The sequence below is a fragment of the Carassius carassius genome, chromosome 44, assembly GCF_963082965.1.
Source record: "Carassius carassius chromosome 44, fCarCar2.1, whole genome shotgun sequence".
NCBI classification, from domain to species: Eukaryota; Metazoa; Chordata; class Actinopteri; order Cypriniformes; family Cyprinidae; genus Carassius; species Carassius carassius.
In genome coordinates, this window is record NC_081798.1 from 4,292,872 (window position 1) to 4,314,947 (window position 22,076).

The 22,076-nt window shown below is 35.7% G+C and overlaps 2 protein-coding genes across 2 annotated transcripts; both read left to right on the forward strand.

Annotated features, from left to right (window-relative positions):
- Positions 1-758: 758 nt before the first annotated feature.
- LOC132126103 (26S proteasome non-ATPase regulatory subunit 14-like) lies at positions 759-14,434 on the forward strand. Its single transcript, XM_059537152.1, has 11 exons — positions 759-860; positions 1,453-1,509; positions 4,826-4,897; positions 5,208-5,327; positions 5,486-5,556; positions 5,693-5,843; positions 12,372-12,479; positions 12,599-12,673; positions 12,759-12,884; positions 13,016-13,078; positions 14,245-14,434. The coding sequence occupies exons 2-11, from the start codon at positions 1,462-1,464 to the stop codon at positions 14,341-14,343; spliced, it is 933 nt and encodes a 310-aa protein (XP_059393135.1). The 5' UTR covers positions 759-860; positions 1,453-1,461; the 3' UTR covers positions 14,344-14,434.
- A 1,150-nt stretch (positions 14,435-15,584) lies between these two features.
- On the forward strand, positions 15,585-20,047 carry LOC132126457 (T-box brain protein 1-like). The gene is made up of 6 exons (XM_059537708.1): positions 15,585-16,215; positions 16,529-16,683; positions 16,893-17,014; positions 17,864-18,022; positions 18,116-18,177; positions 19,099-20,047. The coding sequence occupies exons 1-6, from the start codon at positions 15,710-15,712 to the stop codon at positions 19,829-19,831; spliced, it is 1,737 nt and encodes a 578-aa protein (XP_059393691.1). The 5' UTR covers positions 15,585-15,709; the 3' UTR covers positions 19,832-20,047.
- Positions 20,048-22,076: the final 2,029 nt, after the last annotated feature.

The following is a 22,076-nucleotide window of genomic DNA, read 5'->3' on the forward strand; positions in this document are numbered from 1 at the left end:
GCCTATCTAATTTATGTAGCAAAAAATTCATTTTCATGTCATGAGTTTGGTTTTTAATTGAACTAGGATGTTAAATCACAAAATATATGTATATTTTATTGTAGATAGTACATTTTGTTAATTAAATGTTGATGAAAAATAAGAAAATAAATTCTGTATTTCCAGTTTCAAAATAAAATCAATGTAAAAAATAAAAAAATAACAAAATTCCCATATTTCTAATACGGGTTTACACGCTTTATAACATCCAAGTGAAACAAGAAACAAACGACCTCTGGTGGGTCGAAGGATTAATTATTTAAATGTAAAACGACATTATGGTAAATGCAAAACTAATAGTGTTATACATTATACAATATGCGGCTTTTTTTGTAAATAATGATCAAATATTATCTCAACGTGATCTCATTGAGTTATTCTGTTAATATGTCTGTCTTTTACCATTTCATTTAACTTTGGTTAAGACTGTTTTTGATTCATTAGCTCCTGTATTTATTGTGTGTGTGTGGTCTGTGTGTGTGTGTGCGTGCGTGCGTGTACACACACAAACGCACACACGCACGCACACACACACATCATATTTTATTTGTATTATTAAATCTAATAATAAAATGTATACTAATACAATTATAAAATTATATAAAAAACATAAATATAATAATACAATAATAAAATGTATGTCTGTGAGTCACATCTGATTTAAGAGTTTACGGAACTTTTATTTTGAAAATCCGATCTCCTTGTGCTGTATAACCCTGTTGAGGTCCGCTTCACGGAGGTAATTCTGGCTGATTCATTGTAACGGTAGTTGGGCTGAAACTCAGCAGGTGTTCACACATTATCTCTTTCTTATTGCACAGGTAAAGAAATACTACACATTAGCTATCATAAAACATTTGTTTATGTCATATAGTATTGTCCGAGGGCATGTTTCTGTGATTAAACACTGTTAGTATGTTGTTGAGTGGTTTCGTGTATTTAGCCTCTGTAGCATATTAGCCTTTCTTGCAGTTTGGAGATTAAATAAAGTTATAAATGTGAAACTCAAGCTATTTTCTGTTACTTCATAGTTTATTTTAAGACAACAAATTGTCGTTTTCCTGTTGTTTATGTGTTCATATGGTACATAGGAGTATATGTAAATAGCATTATGCTAAATAGCTTAGCATATTAACAGTCTGAGGTTGGACAGTGAAAACCATATGTGTCTGAATTGTGTAACTTATATCACAAAAAAGCTCATTGATTTTAATTTTAGGTGTTGACATCGTGAACTATTTTTAATAAGTTACACGTTGAAAACAGAAATGTAGAAGGTATTTTTGAAAACCCACCACAATGTGAATATTGATGAATCAGCAACATTCATGAACGTGCCCAGCCAGGTCTTTTAATATGAAAAGACTGACAAGTTTGTAAACTAAAGACAACTGCTTGTTTATATGTTTCTAGATCTAAGGAATGGACCGGCTTTTGAGGCTTGGAGGAGGAATGCCTGGACTCAGCCAGGTAATATTTAATGAGATTTTAATATCTATTTAATAAACGTGATGTTTTGTATAGTTGCATCTGTGAGTGACAGCAGTCTGCAGTCATTAGACAGCTAAATGATGAAGATTGCATCACACAGCATATCTACACTGATGTTTACGATACCTGTCGTCACACACAGTTCATTTACACAGTTCCAATTTAATTAAAAAGGCCCTTCAATATGTCCTGCCCAGCTTGCTATCCATAGAAAATACACTGCTAGACTACCGTTCAAATATTCGATTTTTTAAAAAGATAAAGAAAAGGAATTTAATACTTGTATTCTGCAAGGATGAATAAATTGTTAAAAAGGGCAGAACAATAAAGACATTTGTAATAATACAAAAGATTTTTGTTTTAAATTAATGCTGGTCTTTTGAGCTTTATATTCATGAAACAATCTTAAATAAAATGGTCACAGTTTGCACCAAAATATTAAGCAGCATATTAGAATGATTTCTGAAGGACCATGTGACAGTGAAAACTGGAGTAAAGATGCTGAAAATTCAGCTTTGCCATTAAAGTGATAAATTACATTGTAAAATACATTAAAGGTCCTGTTTTTCATGCTTTTTTGAAGCTTTGATTGTGTTTACAGTGTGCACTATAACGTGTTCATGTTTCGCTTGTAAAAACACATTTTTACTGACGAGATGCACATGAAAATCACATGCGATTTTTTTGCACAGCCCTAACATCCAGTTAACGAAGCTAAACAGCGTTGCCCTTTGTGTAATAAGTTACAGAAACTGTTAAACGCACCAACTTAAATAATAAAATACACTTACCGGTTGTGGTCCATAAACAACACCTTCTCCAGACAAAGAGGGAACTGCTCCATCTTTCAAGAATAATCTTTGTGCGAATCCGGCATTAAACTGATTGAGATTGAGGAAGCTGTCCTCAGCAAAATGTGCTGCACATAGTTTTACATGTGGATTATAATTTTCGGGAACCGAGTTAAACATAAATTGTAACCATTAATCTCTAAATACAGCGTCCCTGGGAAGGCCAAACAAAGATGATTGGAATCCGAGATGAAAATAACAGCGTTTCGACGACATGGTGACAAACACAAACGCAACTCTTCCTCTTCTCCGTGCGAGCGCAACAAGACCACGCCCCCCTGTTTGTGTATTCATGTGGGCGGAGGTTAGTCAAAAAACTGTTTTAGTGACGTCATTACTGCAGGAACTAGAGGGATGTAGTCCTAATGGGTCGTTTTTTGTAGGCGAATTCTGTTAAATAAAATATCTCGCTTGGCATTGAACTTTGAGCTTTAGAATTTTACAAATATTATTTATACTCTAACAACAACATTACACACTTACTAAAGTTTAAAACATGGGATCACAAGGTACGGGACCTTTAAAATAAAAACAGGTTTTTAAAATTGTAATAATATTTCACAAAATTTCTGTTTTACTTTATTTTTAACAAATAAATGCAGCCTTCTTTTGAAAAATTTGTGATTTTCTTTTTTTTGGGGGGGGGGGGGGGTTGTTGAGGGGGATGGCAGTATTGTGAGATTGTCATCATGTGGTTTTTCTCAAGTGTGCATGATGGGTGGAGAGACAGCTCTCAGCTCTCTCTGCCAATTAACACTTCCAATAACAGGCTGCCTTCCTCTGATTCACACCTCACTCCAGCAGACAACGCAGAAGAGCCTGAGAGGAGAAAATAAACACCCATGATTCTGTTCAGTTGGGGTTTTTTTTTTTTTTTCAGTCTACAGCTGCACATGATTGGTGTTTAAAAGTTGTGAATATTTGATACAAAACTGATTGCCATAAAGTGTTGATTGGATTCATATAGACTTTTTTTTTTTACAATCCTAGTGAGCTCTGATTGGCTGGTTGATGTTCGCACATATCCATATGGTCTTATGTTTGTGTATTTTATGATAATTAAGGTAAATATAATATGTACATGACAATCACACAAGGGAAAATGGAGATGTACAGTAAACTGGAATTTGTCTACTGTTTTCTACCTTCAATAACGTGCAATTCTTTTTATTTTTGAACCACATACAGTTATTTGAATTTCGAAATAATTATTAATTTATCAAAACTCTTAAGATTCTTCTAATAAAAATGGTTTGGATACAAACAGCTTTTTCATATAAAATATCAGTGGAAAAACACTGTTCATCACCAATTAAAATATTACCATTTGTTTACAAAGGAGCTTTTGTTTTTACTGCTTTATTTGACATTACTTTTATTTACGGTTTTATTGCATTTGTTCCAGCATTTGTACATTGTACCATGTACCATTTCTTTAAGAGACACCGGTCACAATAGCCTTCTAACTAAATTTGTAGAAGGGGTGTAAAAAAAATATTGATACACATTAGTATTGCGATATTTTGTTTGGCAATACTGTATCGGTTCTCAAAAACGGAATATCGATATTTAAAAAAAACATACAAGATTCATGGCAGTTATTTCGTTTCGCTTGCCGCGACCCGTGTGAAGAGGCCCGCGCGGTGCGACCCCCTCCCGCCTATGGCTGAGCCCCGTGGGCCTCTTCACACGGGTCGGGCAAGCGGCGGAACCGAGGCAGCAGTTTCTCTCATTTTTGCCTTGCTTACAGTATCGCAATATATCGTATCGCCAGATTCTTGGTAATACACAGCCCTAATTAGTAGGTGTTTTAAAAAAGAATAAGCAGACGCTGTTGACAACTGGTATTAGCACCTGCTTAAAATGCGTCAAGGATTGGATCTCTGATTTTGTAATTACCTGTATTAATTTGAGTCAGTATGATTAGAATTTCATATCTTCTTAATCTTTTTGATGGTTCTTTTAAACCTGTTTTTAGCTTGAAAAGTAAATGGTAAACAGATTTAATGCAGGTCAATTGCTGGTATATGTATTTTTTATATTAACTATTCAATAGTCAATATTTGATATTGATATCAGGAGTGTTTTTTTATTTATTGGTAAAATATCTGTAGTTTCATTTAAATGGAAAATCTTTTTGGATATTTTGCTAGTGAAAATTCAGTTTTTTATTTAACAGAAAATGCATGTCTGTGGGTGATTATAAATTTTTTTTTATATCAGGAACTCACATTTACAATTTTTCATATCAGAAATTCTTTTTTTAGTGCAAATGTAATTAAAAAAAGCCATTTTTACTAGTAACAATTCCATTCCTGATATAAAAGAGGATTACTTTATCTGCTTAAAAATCAAAATCCATATCCTTGAAATGATTGTCTTGTTTTGATTTGTCAAATCATCTTGTGAAAAATATAAGCAGTGTCTTATTTTATTTTCTGCAGGGTCCTCCCACAGATGCCCCCGCTGTGGACACAGCTGAACAGGTGTACATCTCCTCACTCGCCCTGCTGAAGGTCAGGATACACATGGTTCCTCTCTCTCACACGCTATCCTTCACACCTGTTCTCACACTGTAAAAAATAATGTAACTGCAATGGTTAATTTCCCCTAGTTTGGTTTATATGATGATGCTGTCACAGTTTCAGTTTGATTGTTTTTACAGTTTTATTTATTTATATTACATTTTATATTGCTCTTAATGTGTGTATTATTTGTGTGATTGCTCAGTACCAGTCTGAGCACAAACATTACTTTAAATGTCTTCATGATTAAAAGAAGCATTGCAATCTTTTCTCTCTCAACCATCTCTTTGTTTGTGTGTAGATGCTGAAACATGGCCGTGCTGGTGTGCCCATGGAAGTCATGGGCCTGATGCTGGGAGAGTTTGTGGATGATTACACCGTTCGTGTGATTGACGTCTTTGCCATGCCGCAGTCAGGAACAGTGAGTGAAACATTTCTCAGCACGTTATTATTGTATTTCAAAAGACTTCACATCACATTAGAATTCTTGTATGTGACAGCAAGCTCTAGTGTGTTTCACACTCACACTGTGTTCATCTGTGCTCTTACTGTGATTCTGGATGCTTGTTCTGTTGACAGGGTGTGAGCGTTGAGGCCGTGGACCCTGTTTTTCAAGCCAAGATGTTAGACATGTTAAAGCAGACGGGAAGGTGAGAGGATGAGTGATGGTGGAAATCGAACTACTGTTTTGCGATGAATACTTTGATGGAGGAATTCGAACTACTGTTTTGCGATGAATACTTTGATAATGTCAGATGATGAGGGTTTGTGATCTGCGTGTTGTAGGCCTGAGATGGTGGTGGGCTGGTACCACAGTCACCCTGGTTTTGGCTGCTGGTTGTCAGGTGTGGACATTAACACACAGCAGAGTTTTGAGGCGTTGTCGGAGCGCGCTGTCGCAGTAGTGGTCGATCCCATCCAGAGCGTCAAGGGAAAGGTAACAGTCCACGAACATACATTACAGTTATTTCAAAGAAATTGATCGTTATTTTAAAGTATTTTTATTTTTGGGTTAACCTGCTTCTTCCTTGCATATATAAATGATTCACACCCACATTGTTCAGAAAGTCAGAGATCTTTCTTTTCTTCTGTATATGTGAATGTGCGCTCACACTTCTGTCAGCATGTGAGAATGCCTGGATGTGTGATTTTTTTTTTTCTTGAATGTTTGTCGCTGAGCTCTGCTAGCACCCTCTGAAGCATATGAGATAGTGTAAGGACCCTGAATAGGGGAATAGGAATGGGAAAAGAGGATATTATAAGAGAACGTATTATAGGAAAACGATAGGGGCATTAAAAATAAAGAATGAAAAAGAGACGGCAAATGACATATTGTGCAGATATCCTCAGTAATTATTACACGCCATAAAGGCATTATATCAATTTGATACAAATATTTTTCAATCAAGCATTACCAATAATAACTTGCATGTATAAATGTATTTACTAGGGGTGTAACGGTACATGTTTTCGTACCGGACCGTTTCGGTACAGGGCTTTCGGTACGGTGCACGTGTGTACCGAATGACCGAATGCAATATTTTGATTGAGGAACATGGGTACATTTTCGTGTTTCCAAACGAACATATTAAGTGGCGGAAGTCTCCGCGTTCAGCGCAAATCCCGCACTGCAGCTGATTCTAAGGCCGGTGACACACTGGCTGCGTGGTGTGAGCGTGGCGTTTCTGTTGCGTGTCAGTTGCGTGACGGCTGCTTCGCGTCTTCGGTGTCTTTACCAGAGGTGGAAAGTAACGAATTACATTTACTCGCGTTACTGTAATTGAGTAGCTTTTTTGTGTACTTCTACTTTTTTAAGTAATTTTTTTAATCTGTAATTTTACTTTTACTTAAGTATATTTTGTTTGAAGTATTGTACTTCGCTACATTTTAAAACACATTAATTACCGAGTAAAAAAAAATCGCTCCCTGGAAGCTACGTCAGTAAATAATGGGCAGGAGGGCAAACTGGCGCTAAAATCACAAGAAAGATGCAGACGGACAAAACAGGCGTTAGTGGTGGTGCAGACACCGCTGAAAACGAAACCCCGTCATATTCTGAAGTTGAACTCGAAGGTAATGAAGTGAACCCCTGCCCATATTTATACTCTGTCATGTTGTGTATGCTTAGCTTGCCTAGGGAGAACAAACTAGCAGTTTATAAAATCTCGACAAGACATCAACCCTTCGTAAGCATATAGAGGTGAGCTAAATAATTGCGTCATTGCAATGGTGGTTAAAATGAAGCTTTGACATTTTAGCAAGAGGTTTTGCACAAATTAGCCAAAAAGACTGGTGCGGAGTGTGCGATATATATCGTCTGCGATAATATCATAATTGTTGTTTTAATGATGTACGCGCGCATTTAGAGTGTTCTTTCAGCGTGTGATTCAGTGTGTTGAAATGCATTTAGAATGAAATCAATCAAAATCATTTAGAATCAAAATCACACAAAGAATGCTGTATTTTCCTCTAAAAATCATAATCACACACACACACACACACACACACACACATATATATATATATATATATATATATATATATATATATATATAATCACGATCAGTGGGGATTTCTTTAAGACTGCAAGGGAAGCTCAGCTTCCCCTCTAATGTAAAATAAACAACGGTCAAATATGTATTATTGTGTATTATGTATTGTGTTAATCAGCTACATGTCGGCTGACTCGATTTTCTTCTCATACATTCCCGTGGCGTCACAGTGCATTTCCCTGTTGAGGCCGAGCGTTTATTGACTTCAATGGGGCTGCTTTGAACAGTTTTTTTCAGTGCTCCGAAGCTAGACGGTCATTGGATAAATGCTGCAATTATGTCCCGCCCACGGATGCTCAGCGTCTCTGGAGGTGAATGAGGAGTGGGCTGGCCCGGACTCCGGGCTTCCGTGTGATGATTGGAGGATCTGTCGATCTCCTTTTGACTGACAGCGGTCTGCACCATAAGAAGTCGGTGAAGCTGTTTCACGCTCAGTCCCATGATCGCGGATTTCTCAAGTGTATTCGAAAGACAAACTGCGGCAATATTACTTGATATTTGTAAAATGCAGAACCACCACAAAATTAAATTGGTAACTAAGACAGATTGAAAATGTGCGCGCACACACACACACACACACACTATAGCCATCTAGTGGTTAAAGTGATTTATTACAATTTTTAAACTGAATTTCCCAAAAAATGGGCAAAAATCTTATATTAAACCTTATAAAATTATCCATGGTATCCCCATGTATGAAAGTTAGAAATCTGGGTCTTTTATGAAGTGAATTTTACCTGAAATGCTTTTTTCTTTTTTTGTAAAAAAAAAAGCCTATTTAAATAAATATTTATTTATTTATAGAAATTTAAAAGATTTAAATCCTCCAAAAACTGTACAAAGTTTAGTAAAAACATAAATGAACAGAGTAAAATAATATTTGTAAAAAAATGTAATATTTTACTATTACAAAATTAAATGTTATTGTCTGGGGTCAAAAAGACCCGAGTGTCACTACAAATGAAGACCATCAGAGGGTTATAATGTAGGCCGAAAATGAGCTTCCCCTCTTTGAAAGACCAGCAGTCGCCACTGATATAGATTTAAATCCTCCATATATATATATATATATATATATATATATATATATATATATATATATATATATATATATATATATATATATATATATATATATATTTTTTTTTTTTTACAACAGGACAGTAAACTAAGAGACTTGCGTTTTAGACACCATATTGCCTGTTTTTGCTCTATTTCTATAACAAAAATTTATTTCAAACACAGCCACCAAAGCACAGTTTTGCGTCTCTGAGCAACGTGACAGTGTTTCGTTCCTGAATGAATCAACCGTTTAAATGATTTGGTTCAATCGCAATGACTCACTTATTAACAGTGACTTGCTGACACATACTGGCCATTTTAATTTCACATTTAAAGTATCTTTTGATTTTTTTTTAATAATTAAGTTTTTATAATTTCAAATGAGTATTCAACATTTTATGTCTGGCATATCAAAACATTATTCATGCATTTGTAACTGCAGGTTAAATGCATTCTTGTCCTGCACTAAACAGTTTGTAAATACATCTAAATGCCACGCCCAATGAAGCTTTTGCATTTCCTCTGCATTAAAAGATGAGTTTGTTGATACTGATTTGCCTGAAAACAGCCCAAATGTCTTATTATTCTAAATAACTGATTCCTTTAATTAAAAACTACTAGTTTGAGATTAATAGGCCTATCCCAGGGGTGTCAAACTCAGTTCCTGGAGGGCCATAGCCCTGCAGAGTTTAGTTCTAACCCTGCTCCAGCACACATATCATGTAGTTTTCAAATAAGCCTAAATGATTAAATTAGCTGGATCAGGTTTGTTTAACTAGGGTTATATCTAGACAGTGCAGGACTGTGGCCCTCTAGGAACTGAGTTTGACACCCTTGCCTGTCCCATTTTTGCCTCCCTCCCACTGTTAAAATGTAACCAAGTAATTTTTACTCTGAGTAAATTTTAAATGAGCTACTGTTTACTTTTACTTGAGTAGATTTTTAGACTGGTACTTTTAATTGTACTTAAGTAAAATTTCATTAATGTAATAATATTTTTACTTGAGTAGAATATTTTTGTACTCTTTCCACCTCTGGTCTTTACACACCAGAATCGTGCCTGACGCGGCGCTGGCGCGCTGCTGCTGCTACTGTAGGTGACATAGAGGGAGACCGCCGACAGACCAGGATCTTGTCTTCACGACAACAATATCGATACTTCATGTTGAGCATAAATATAAAGCCTTCTAATAAAGGACACCGTCAACAGTATTGACGGCTAAATAGACTATGTTTGACAGGTGCAATATGCCAGTGTGTCACCGGCCTAAGGTTTTCAAAAGGCATCACGCGAGTGTGAACATCACTACAACTAGGAAAAAAATTATTGTAATTCAAACGCAGCTCCCGTCGGCATTTAAACAGACTTTACACTTTGGAAAAGCTATATATATATATTTTAAATATGAGCAGGCCTACAAGCTGGGATTGGTAATGCTGCACTGTAATCATAGTTATTTATTTATATTTTTCATTATATTTTATTATATGATATTGGTTTGAGACTGAGAGTATTTTATTTAGTGGAGAACTTTTCAGCAGTATTTTATTTCTTATTCTTTTTTATTTTATATATATTTTATTAAAAAGTATAAAAAAATGTAAACAAATTATTAAAAAAAGTTTATAGTAATAAACAGCCTGCAGTTTAATGTTTGCATTTCTTTCCCTTACTGTACCGAAAATTAACCGAACCGTGACTTTAAAACCTAGGTACGCACCGAACCGTGATTTTTGCATACTGTTAATCCCCTAGTATTTACTGTTCAAAAATTAAGGGTAAATAAGATATTAAAAAAACAACAACTAAATAAAACTTTTATTCAGCAGGGATGCATTAAATTGTTCAAAAGTGACATTAAAGACATTATAAAATATTTGTTTCAAATAAATGCTGTTCTTTTGAACTTTCTATTCATTGAACAATGATACAATGAAACAAATGAATAAACAGAAATATTAAGCAGTTCAACTGTTTTCAACATTAATAATGTGAGGAATACTTCTTGAGCAGGATATCATATCAGAATGACTTCTGAAGGATCCTGTGACACTGACGACTGGAGTAATGATGCTGAAATTTCAGCTTTGCATCACAGGAATAAATTACATTAAGTATATTAAGATAACACCAAAAGGCAGTGTAATAACAAATAATATAATTTACTTAATTTATCTTAATTTATTTGAGTCGGGGATGTGGACAGGCAATAAAACATTAAGTTGAGCTTTAACCTTCGTTGAAACATTTGACTTGAGATGTTTCATTGCTGCTTTGCACTTGTTCATTTTCCATTTTAAAATATTCATATCCCACACCTCCGGAGTATCATCTTGTCTTTGTGAACACAGTATGAGTGGTTTAAAGAGAGTTCTTCATGGTGTCAACACTACATGGTCTATCTGTCTTTCTCCTGTGCTTGATGATAACACACCATCTGAGCATCGCACCACACATTCAGGCAAATGGAACGCCCCCTTCAACACAGATGTGGGACACTGCAGGATTTTACACCAGTTGGTTTAGTCAGGATCTAACGAGTCCCCAGGGTTCAAGAGGTGTTACTTTGTGTATGTGTGTGTGATTGGTACTTTCTACTCAATCCACTTCCCTATTTAAATAAAACACTTTTTTTTTTCCAAGACAAGAACTCCCATCATTGTGATTTGGCCTAGTGCTTTTTTTTTTCTTTCTTTTTTTTTTATGGCCTTTTGTGTTCTTCATAACATTATTTAAAATCTGTAGCTTAGGTGTTTATCTGAGACTTCTGGTGAGAATAGTCTAATTGAAAATAGTCTCTAAACTGATTACACTGCATGTGATACGAGGTATGATGTAGACCAGGGGTTGGCAACCTACAGCACGCGTGCCAACAGTGGCACGCAGAGGGATAATCGCTGGCACGCAAGCAATAAGGAAAACTGTATAATGACGTACAGTTTGATGTAATAACTTCTCATAGTCACACAGCCTGTAAGGAGCTACAAATACTATTAAAGTGTGAGAATTAACTTGCATGGATGCACGTGCAAACACTGCACATACTAGGTGCTTCAGATCAAAGCCTCGGTCTAACAGCACTCGTCAATGTCAAAATGACTGAGATGGCCAATCAGATCAAAGTAGGCGGGGTTTACTGTTCACAGAAGCAGAGCGCAAGTAAGATGAAGCTGCAAATCAATTAACATTAGTCAACTTTTAATAATACGTTTTACCATAGAAATGTTAAATGACCTAAAGCTATATCCAGTGATGAAAAATTTTCTGAAATATGGCCATTTTGAGAGAAAGAAAGTGTGTGGGGGGGGGGGGGGGGTAAATTGTCTCTCTCTGCAGACAATGAAGCGATTTTGCCCCTTTGTTGTTGAGAAATATAATGTAGCGATTCAGTATCGATTAATAAAAGTAGCGTGACAACACTGAATGCTACTTTTTGCACAGCACGATCTCAGATCTCTGTGTGCGAGTGGTGTGTGTTGTGTGTGTCTGTGTGTGCACGTTCATCAATTAAAGCAGTGCATTAACGTTGATTAAACGTTAAAAAAACGTTTTTTTTTATCGTATAATAAAAAATTGTGTATGTAACGTTTAAATACAGAATTATATCGGGGTGTGTGTGGGGGGGGGGGGGCTGTGTTGGCACAGTGGTTAACCATAAAAATAAAAAATGGCACGTCATGCCGAAAAGGTTGCTGATCCCTGATGTAGACTATAGAAACATCACTTATCTCCACTCTAGAAACCGAGTGAGATTGCTTTGTAGCTCCCATAATGCATAAAAAATGACATTTTAATAAAACATTTAATTGCTGAAGTAACAAGAATGACACTTTTTATTTTTCCTTTCCAGGTTGTAATTGATGCTTTCAGGCTAATAAATGCCAATATGATGGTACTGGGTCACGAGCCACGTCAAACCACGTCTAACTTGGGACACCTCAACAAACCCTCTATTCAGGTTCATTTTATATATGCTTCTCTACAATTTTATTTAAAAAGGAAAGTTATTTTATAGTTTTTGTCATATATTGTTATTTTTTTATTATTATTTTTATAAAGCATTGTTTCTCTTCGCAGGCTTTGATTCATGGGCTCAACAGACATTATTACTCCATTACCATTAACTATAGGAAGAATGAATTGGAACAGAAGGTTTGAACTTGTAGATAATGTTAAAACATGCTTTTAATTCATTATTTGTTGTAACTAGACAGTCGTAGTGTTTGTTTGTGTTCAGATGTTGCTGAACCTCCATAAGAAAAGCTGGATGGAGGGTCTGACCCTGCAGGATTACAGTGAACACTGCAAACTGAACGAGAACATCGTCAAAGAGATGCTCGAACTGGCCAAGAACTACAATAAGGTGAGAAAAATCACAAGGACTTTAGATGCTTGTTCTCAAGTCTCAGAAATTAAGTGGGAAGCTGAAATGCAGCTTTTATGTAGGATTTTATTTATTTATTTAATATTTGGTTTTGGTTTTTTGTCCCTTAGGCTGTAGAGGAAGAGGACAAGATGACTCCTGAGCAGCTTGCCATTAAGAACGTTGGAAAACAGGTTATTGGTTCTTTTTTGTTTCCATCTTTATATTGTTGGTGGTAGGGGTGGGCTATATGAGCAAAATCTTATATTATGATGATACAAGTAATTTTATTACATGGTAATGATATCGCAAGATTTATTATTTTTGTTTTAATCATTTCTTTTTGATACCGTAGAAATTTCATAATTCTTGTCACCAGTGTCAATAACACAAAAAAACTAATACTAGCCTAAATAATTGTATATTTTAAAACTCAAGCTCACTGAAGACAAGTAAACAGTCAGTGATTAACTAAGAATTACAAGCAATAGGACAAAAAATAAAATAAGAAATACTACATAAATTGTATAAAGTAATCAAATGAACAAAAACACTGCAAATTCTTCACTGTATAAATTAAACACATTTCATATTAGTTACAAAAGTGATTTAGCTGTGAGAAACTTTCTCTCTTTTGTTGTTTAATTACCGTATTTTCCGGACTATAAGTCGCACTTTTTTTCATAGTTTGGCTGGTCCTGCGACTTATAGTCAGGTGCGACTTATTTATCAAAATTAATTTGACATGAACTGAGAAAAATTAACCAAGAGAACACATGACCGTCTACAGCCGCCAGAGGGCGCTCTATGCTGCTCATTGCTCCTGTAGTCTACACTGAGCAGCATAGAGCGCCCTCTCGCAGCTGTAGACGGTAATGTTTTCTCTTGGTTCTAAATAAATGCGACTTATAGTCCAGTGCGACTTATATATGTTTTTTTCCTCATCATGACGTATTTTTGGACTGATGCGACTTATACTCAGGTGCGACTTATAGTCCGAAAAATACGGTAGCATGAATGACAGACTGCAGGGATATTAGACTGCTGTCACTTTAGGAGCTGCCCGGATTCAGTTAGACTTGCTGCTTTTTGCATTTCAACAGCTTAAAATCACTTTTTTAACCGCAATTCTTAAAAACATGTGCAAATTATAAGCTTTTGTGACCACATAGCACAGCAGTGCACATGAGTGTGTAACTGCAATAGAGACGATAGTCCAAAAATTGTAGAATAGAAATTGACAAATTGTAAAACTGTAGGTGACCTGGCAAATACTCATCAGTGGCAGCAGTTCAAAATATCTGATGTCCTTTTGTAGTAGGTTTACAGGACTTCATGGCTATTCTCTTTCTCTTTGTAGGATCCCAAACGGCATTTGGAAGAGCATGTGGATGTTCTCATGACATCCAATATTGTGCAGTGCCTCGCAGCAATGTTGGACACAGTTGTGTTCCAGTGATTTCCCTCTCCGTCTCTCTCTGTCTGTGCATAAATGTTCATATTCTACAACTCTTTTGTCTTTTTAAGAAATAAATACAAAACTCCAGTAATGCCATTGTCTTTCCTTCATGGACATCAACGGAAGGTTGCACATGTGAAGAAAAACTGTTATACTGTATGTAAATGTAAATTAATTATGGATCTTTAAATTATTACAGCAAAGAGGATGTATTGTAGTTTCAGTGTGAATCAGTTGTCCTTGCTTTTCCCCTTGACCTGCAGGCTCTGAGGAAGGTTTTCAGAGAACAACACTGAAACACCTTATTTAAGACGACAGCACTTCAGGACGTAGCTTAAGTGAGCATCAGTGTGAAATATTTATTTGTGTGCTCTGTAAACGTGGTTGTTCCTGTCTAAAGGGTTTCACTTGAGGAATATTTTGAAGTCATCTCTTTTCAAACTCTTTGAATCTGAGAGTTCTATAAATCTGTATATATCTCTGTGTTCCTATATATCAGATTGCATTTTCTTAACAAGTATTGCTCCCCTTATTAAAATCAATTCCGAAGGTCTTCAAGCCAATTTTACTGCAAGCTGTTTTAAGACTCAAGTACGTGGAGTTATTTATTTTAAACGAGTCAGTGGAGCCATACATGAGTTTTGAAAATATTTTATAACATTAATGATAATATAGTTTTTTTAAATCAAATATCTTCCATTTTTTCTAAAAAAAAATATTATTATATTTTTCACAAGAAAAGAACACAAAACATTTATCATTGCCAAAAATTGTAAACACTGCACATTTCGTCAACTTTATAAGCACAAATTCAGTGCCTCAGGGACATGACAAAATGTTTGGTGTAAGATAGAAATTAGACCTTATTTTATGATTAAAAAAAATTATTTAAATGCAATAAGTATTTTTATCAATTATAATGGGCATACCAAAGTACATTGAAAACCTTTTAACACGTCATTTTGGTGAATTGACACTTTAAAAAGTCTGGGGGACTAAAATATGACCGTAATGACCCTTGACCGTTAAACAATATTGAATTTCTTTCTTTTTTTCTCTCTCTCTTTTTTTTTTTTTTGATTGGTTAATGAGCTTTTTTTTTCCAGTTTTATTTTTTTTTTAATTTAATTTTTTTGTGATTTCGCTGTTATTTTTAATAATTATCAGATAGCAGGGACATTTTATACAATATAACAACCTATTCTGGAAACACCCCGCTTACAGCTTTAATGCGATAGGTCATTTTACTGTTATCAAACGCGGAGCTCAGTCATATTCCTAGTAAGCTCAAACAGTGGCACATGCAGCAGAGCGCATGTCTGAGTTCTGAACCCACGTTTAACTCCGAGACCTTTCTCAGAGAGTTATGCACCTGCAACAACTTCCCTCACCGTCCGCAGTGTCCGACAAACCGGCGAGTGCGGACAATGTTTTTACCCACATCGCCGCCACCGAGGGCTCTCTGGAGAATGAGCCAGCGTTGGAAAGACTCTCCACCGGGATGAGAACCCCACCAAACACTATGGACTACGTGTCCGCGGCACGGGATGACAGAGAAAGTGCGGAAAAGTGTAATTTGCCTGAATCAAGCCATGCGCGGATGGATTTCGACATATCTTCTGCTATGTTCGCGTATTCGGGGCAGCCTGTGTCTGCACTCCCGCCGCTCTCCGGTCCCTACATGACACCTCACCCGGTCATCAGCCACGGGCCGTACAATGGGCTGAGCTATGCATTCTCGCAGCAGTACGGACAAACTTACCCAAACGCTGCCCTCTATCCTGGAATAGCCCAGGTTTACCTCTGTAACCGCGCGCTGTGGTTCAAATTCCACAAACACCAAACAGAGATGCTCATTACCAAACAGGGGCGGTAAGTCTACTTTTTTTTAAAAATGTATTTTTATTTTAATTGGGAATTAAAAAAAAAAAAAAGCACAAATGACTGCATTACTTTTTACTAATAATTTTGGATAATTTGTAATATTGTAATTTTATTTGTTTCATATTTTATAAATGCCAATAGCCTATAATTGTTTTGTTGGTAATTATTATGAATGTGTAATTTTGGGAAAGTATTTTTTTCCTAATCAGATTACTGGTCTATATTTGTTTTGAATGCAATTGTTAAATGATCATTTACTTTTGGAAACGTGATTTTTTTTTTCTCGTTCATTTTCCTGCAGCCGGATGTTTCCGTTTCTAAGTGTTAGAGTTGCTGGTCTTGACCCGACGTGCCATTATAATATTGTTGTGGATGTGATTCTGGCGGATCCGAACCACTGGAGGTTTCAGGGCGGAAAATGGGTTACCTGCGGCAAAGCGGACACTGATGTTACGGGTAAACTAATAACCATCCGACTGAAGAGGGATTTATCATAAAGCTTTGCTCCGTTTTCCTAAGCACAAATAACCTCTTAACCAGATTTATAAAAATAAAAAAAAACTATAAAAAACGCAAACATTAATACATATAGTCTACAGTTATTATACTGTTAGTTATTTCCGTTTAATAGTAACATATGTATTTTGTATTTTATTGTTATTAAGATAATAGAGTATACACGCACCCGGACTCTCCAAACACCGGCGCGCACTGGATGCGTCAGGAAATCTCTTTTGGAAAATTGAAGCTGACGAACAACAAGGGAGCTTCCAGCAACTCTACTCAAGTGATTTCTTAATTCATTTCATTTTCTCTTTTAGTATAGGGTGAGTTCAGAAAAAGCTAGACATCAGGTGAGTAATTGGCAATAATTTAATTATTTTTTTTAATTTGTCTTCAATGACCGTCAGCAGCAAATGTTAACATCGAACCAATTTCAGCTGGCACATGAAAAATTCCCTTCACGGTACTAATTAGGGGTACAGTCACTTTTATGTTAACATGTTTACCTAGTAGTAGTAGCACTAGTAGCACTCTTTTAATTCAACTAACATAAAAATGGAAATACTGTCATTAATTACTCACCCTCATGTCGTTTCAAACCCATAAGACCTTCGTTCATACTCAGATCACAAATTAAGATATTTTAGATGAAATCCAAAAGCTTTCTAACCCTGCATAGACCGCAATGCTACTACTACGTTCAAGGCCCAGAAAGGTAGTAAGGAAATCATTAAAATTGTTGAAAAAAATAATAATTTTTGTTTTCTTTGTGCACAAGTATTCTGGTAGCTTCATAAAATGATGGTTGAACCCCTGATGTCACATGAACGATTTGAACCTTCCCGGGCCTTAAACGTGTCAGTTGTATTACTGTCTATAGCTCTCGGATTTCATCAGAGTTATCTTAATTTTTGTTCCAAAGATGAATGGTTTGGAATGACTAATTAATGACAGAATAAAAATTTTTGGGTGAACTAACCCTTTAAGTATCACTACTATGAGGTAAAATGTAAATGTGCCTTGTCTTATTTATGTGTGTGTGTGTAAGTATATTCAGGTTCGTGAAGATTCTGATGGGAATGGGAAACAAAAATAGCCTTTTATGTTGATTTTCTTTCTTTTGTCCTTCAAGATGATCATCCTACAGTCTCTCCATAAGTATCAGCCGAGGGTACGTGTGATTGAAATAAACAAGGTTGGAGAGGAAGATACGAGTGATCCTGATCGAGTACAGACATTTACCTTTCCTGAAACACAGTTTATAGCTGTCACAGCCTACCAGAACACAGATGTAAGAACTAGTCTATCACTGCATTCATTTACATTACATTACAAAAACTGTTATATGAACTGATTTAATGAATGGGTTTCTTTATTTCCTCAGATAACACAACTAAAAATTGATCACAATCCATTTGCTAAAGGATTTCGGGATAATTATGATAAGTAAGTGCTTTTCCATGCAAATTAATGTATTGCTAATTATTTCTCTTGCAGGAATTTTGACTTGACTGCAGAAATTAACATGATGTATTTGAAATGTAATTTAAATCAATTTAATTTGATAATAATAATAATGATGATCATTTGAGTTGTTACACATATTCCAAATTAAAATAATTAATTACAAATGCAATGGGTCTCAGTCACTAACACCTGCTGGGATTATTTTGCATTTTTACGCACAGGAGAACCTTTCATAAAAAATTTCACATTCATACGAAAATGAATTTGTTTTTAACCTCTTGTCATATCAGTGAAAGTTTTCTGAATGAGCAACCACTTGTCTTAGGTTATTAATTTGCACGAAATACTCCCAAACCATATATACAGCCTTTCTTCACTCTGAGCAAACATACAACACTCGCAAAACGTCTCTTTCGCCAAAAGTTATTATTCATTGTGACCTCTTAGATCAAGCAATAACACAGCTTTTCTTCCACTGCTGTTCTTTCTCTGTATATATTGAAATATTTCATATTAAATATAGTTTTCTTCTTAACATGATCATAACGCCATGCCCAGAGTATGTGCTTTTTTGTTGTAGATCTTTGTGTCAATTTTAGCACAAACATTTTTGGCGAATCATGATTTGTTGGTAAAACAGTTGTACACTGATTTCAAGCACAAGTTATTCAGTTATACCCAGAAGGTTTCTGTTGTTACTGCATTGTATTATAAACTTATAAAGCATTTTAGTATAGATGTTTCTGGGTGAAATAGAATTTCTTTATGAAAGTGTTTGTATGCAGATTTCATGCATAAATCTGTACATACACACGCTTAGTGAATGAAACCCAGTGTCACTAACAGTAACATAGACATTCTAACGTAAAACGCGAGACCTAATGTCTTCTCTGTCTCCAGAAGTTACAGTGGCTCTGACGCTGACCGATTGACTCCTAAACTCGATGACTCTTCACAATCTCAGATGCTACCTGGCTCACGGTACGCAATGACAAGCACTTTATTTCAGGAGCAGTTTGTCAACAGTTACACACAGTCCTTTTTTCCAACTCTTACCCCTGACCCTGGCCTTGCAACCTCAAACCAATCCCAAGAGAGTAGCTTGGGCTCTGGGCAGCACTGGCTTGTGTCTTCCACTGATGCTCCGTTATACGAAACCGATATTAACACAGCAGCTCTGCTCTCTTGTGCCACTGCGGGGGACAAAGGTCTGCCTTTCACTGGTAGCACTAGTACAAGTCTGGATTACTACACCAGTGCCGCTGGATGGGATTCACAGGGTTCGCTAGAGAACAGCAGTAAAACCAGCTCAATTCTGCCTGCTTGGGTTCTAGATGCAGGTCTTGAAAGATTAACACAATCGAATTACATTCCTGAGGATGGAGATATGTTGGAAATAGACCGGTCAGCTCTTGGAGTTTCTAAGGAGCTGGAAGGAGAAGATGCCACAGATTCGACATGGACAGAAACTCAATCTTCCATTAAATCTGTCAAATCCAGTGATCTAAGGATTTCGTCGGAGGATCAACAGAAAAATCCTTCTATCAGTCCAGTTTCTGACATTCAGACTGCGAAAGACATGCAGAACAGGGCCAAAAATGAGATTAAAGAATCTGACTTTATTTCATTTTGACTCTCAAACACAAACCTGCCTGGTCTGAGTGTGCAATTCAAATGTTGTTAAAATGGAAATAGTTTTATGATGCTGATATATGTATGAAGCATTTATTTATTTCCATGTTTCACTGCACCATTGAAAAAGAATTAGAACTGACATCCCCAACAATTTAAATATGCTGCATTTGACGGTTTATATGGCTATAATCTGGTGGTGGTGTTAGAAAAACAATGAGTAAAAATGCATTAAGACTAACATGTCTGTATTTGATACAATACACATCCCCAGTATAATGAATCTAAATAAATTATCATTAGCTTAAAAATTAAAGCTGTTTAATATGAAAAATTTATTGGTTGTGATGTATCAAAACAGTATCTTGCTAATAAAGAACAGGTATTTTTTAATTCGAAATGTATTGTGAAATATAGAATATGATAAAGCGTAGTCCTGACATTCTCATGCTGCCAGAATATTATAAAAGTATAGCCTTTATGAATTATCAGAGGTTGAGTATAAATAAAATTACAGTTAACATTTGTTTGTTTATTTATTAACGTAGTAGTTATAATATTACAAGTTGGTGTGAGTGTCTTAAAATATTTTACAACACTGACATCTAGCGTGAATGCAAGCTGTCTATAGGCAGTAAACCAGGTTTTGGAACATGTGTCCTTGACCTGCAGGAAATAATAGTTTCATTCTGTCATAAGCAATAGGATTAAACATGGCAGCAGAATCTATCACTAAATACAGCTACAAACCCTCTAGTGTACATTACAGGGAAGGGATCAAGAGAAGAATGAAGCTCCTTCAGCAGCTGTTGAACCCAAAATAACCAGAGACCACCTTCACAGACCCGGCCAAAGCAAGCATGCATAAGTATTTTGATGCATTTCTTGCATAGATAAATAATAAAAAATACAATACAAAAAAGAAAAGTTCACTCAAAATTGACATTGAGCCATTTTATTCAGCTATGTTTGGCTTGCATATGCCACTTGCTTTGTATGTGAAATGAACGTGGTTAGGGATATTTTTAGTAAACGACGTCACGTAAAGTTCTATATAGACTACTATTTTTCAAACATGTGGATTTATAACACTCGGAGTGTACTGTAGTGCAAGTATAATAAATTGGGCAATTTTATGGTGATTTTAATGTGATATGTGATCCCCATCCATGCACCCCACCTTTTTTGGCAATTTGAAATGTAACAAATATCTCCTTTTTGTGTTCCACAAAAAAAAAAAAAAAAAACAGAATATGGATTCTGAGCACCATAAGGGTGACTAAATAATTAAAGTATTTTGGGGGAACTATTCCTTTACTATTTCAGCAAAAATATTCTATTTGATTATTGTTATTTTTTTAAATGCACACAAGGTGGTGCCAAAGGAAGAGTTTGACTACTCTGTTAAAGTCCAGAAGCAAATCACTATATGCAACTGTTGACATTTAATTAAGAGGTGTGTTCAGCACTTTTTTTTCTTTTTTTTTCTGAAAAATAATGTTGTATAAATTGTTCATGCTGTAAATGTGATTCCACTGCTGGACCTGATTTATCTCTCGAATATAAATCCATCATGGATAAAAATAAAATAAAAAAAAGTCATTCTGGGCACTACCCTTGCATGCTATTGAACATTTCCACTGGTACTGGCCAGGAAAAATAGATACAGTTTATTTTGTGACAACATGGACAACGCCTACAGTTGGTCCAAAATGCAGCTGCTCGTCTGTTAACAGGAACCCAGAAACATGAACACATTACTCCTATTTTGGCCTCGCTCCACTGGCTACCTGTATATTTTAGAATACATTTTAAGATTTTAATGTTTGTTTTTAAGTCCCTAAATGGGTTAGCACCTCAGTACATCTCAGAGCTCCTGCATATTTACACCCCGTCAAGGTCACTGAGGTCTGGTGATCAGCTGCGGCTAAATGTGCCCAGGACCAGGCTAAAGACCAGAGTCAACCACTCTTTTTCAGCAGTTGCTCCCAAATTGTGGAATGATTTACCACTGCATATTAAAGTTGCGCCCACCCTCCACATTTTTAAATCTCGTTTAAAAACACATTTTTATTCCCTGTCTTTTGACTCCCCATAAGAGCTGTCGTGGTCTTCTTTGTCGCTGTTACTGTTGATGCTATTTTATTTATGTTGTGTGTTTTTGTGTTAGATTTTTATCTCTGTAAAGCACTTTGGTAACCTTGCTGTTTGTTTAAATTGTGCTATATAAATAAAGTGGATTGGAT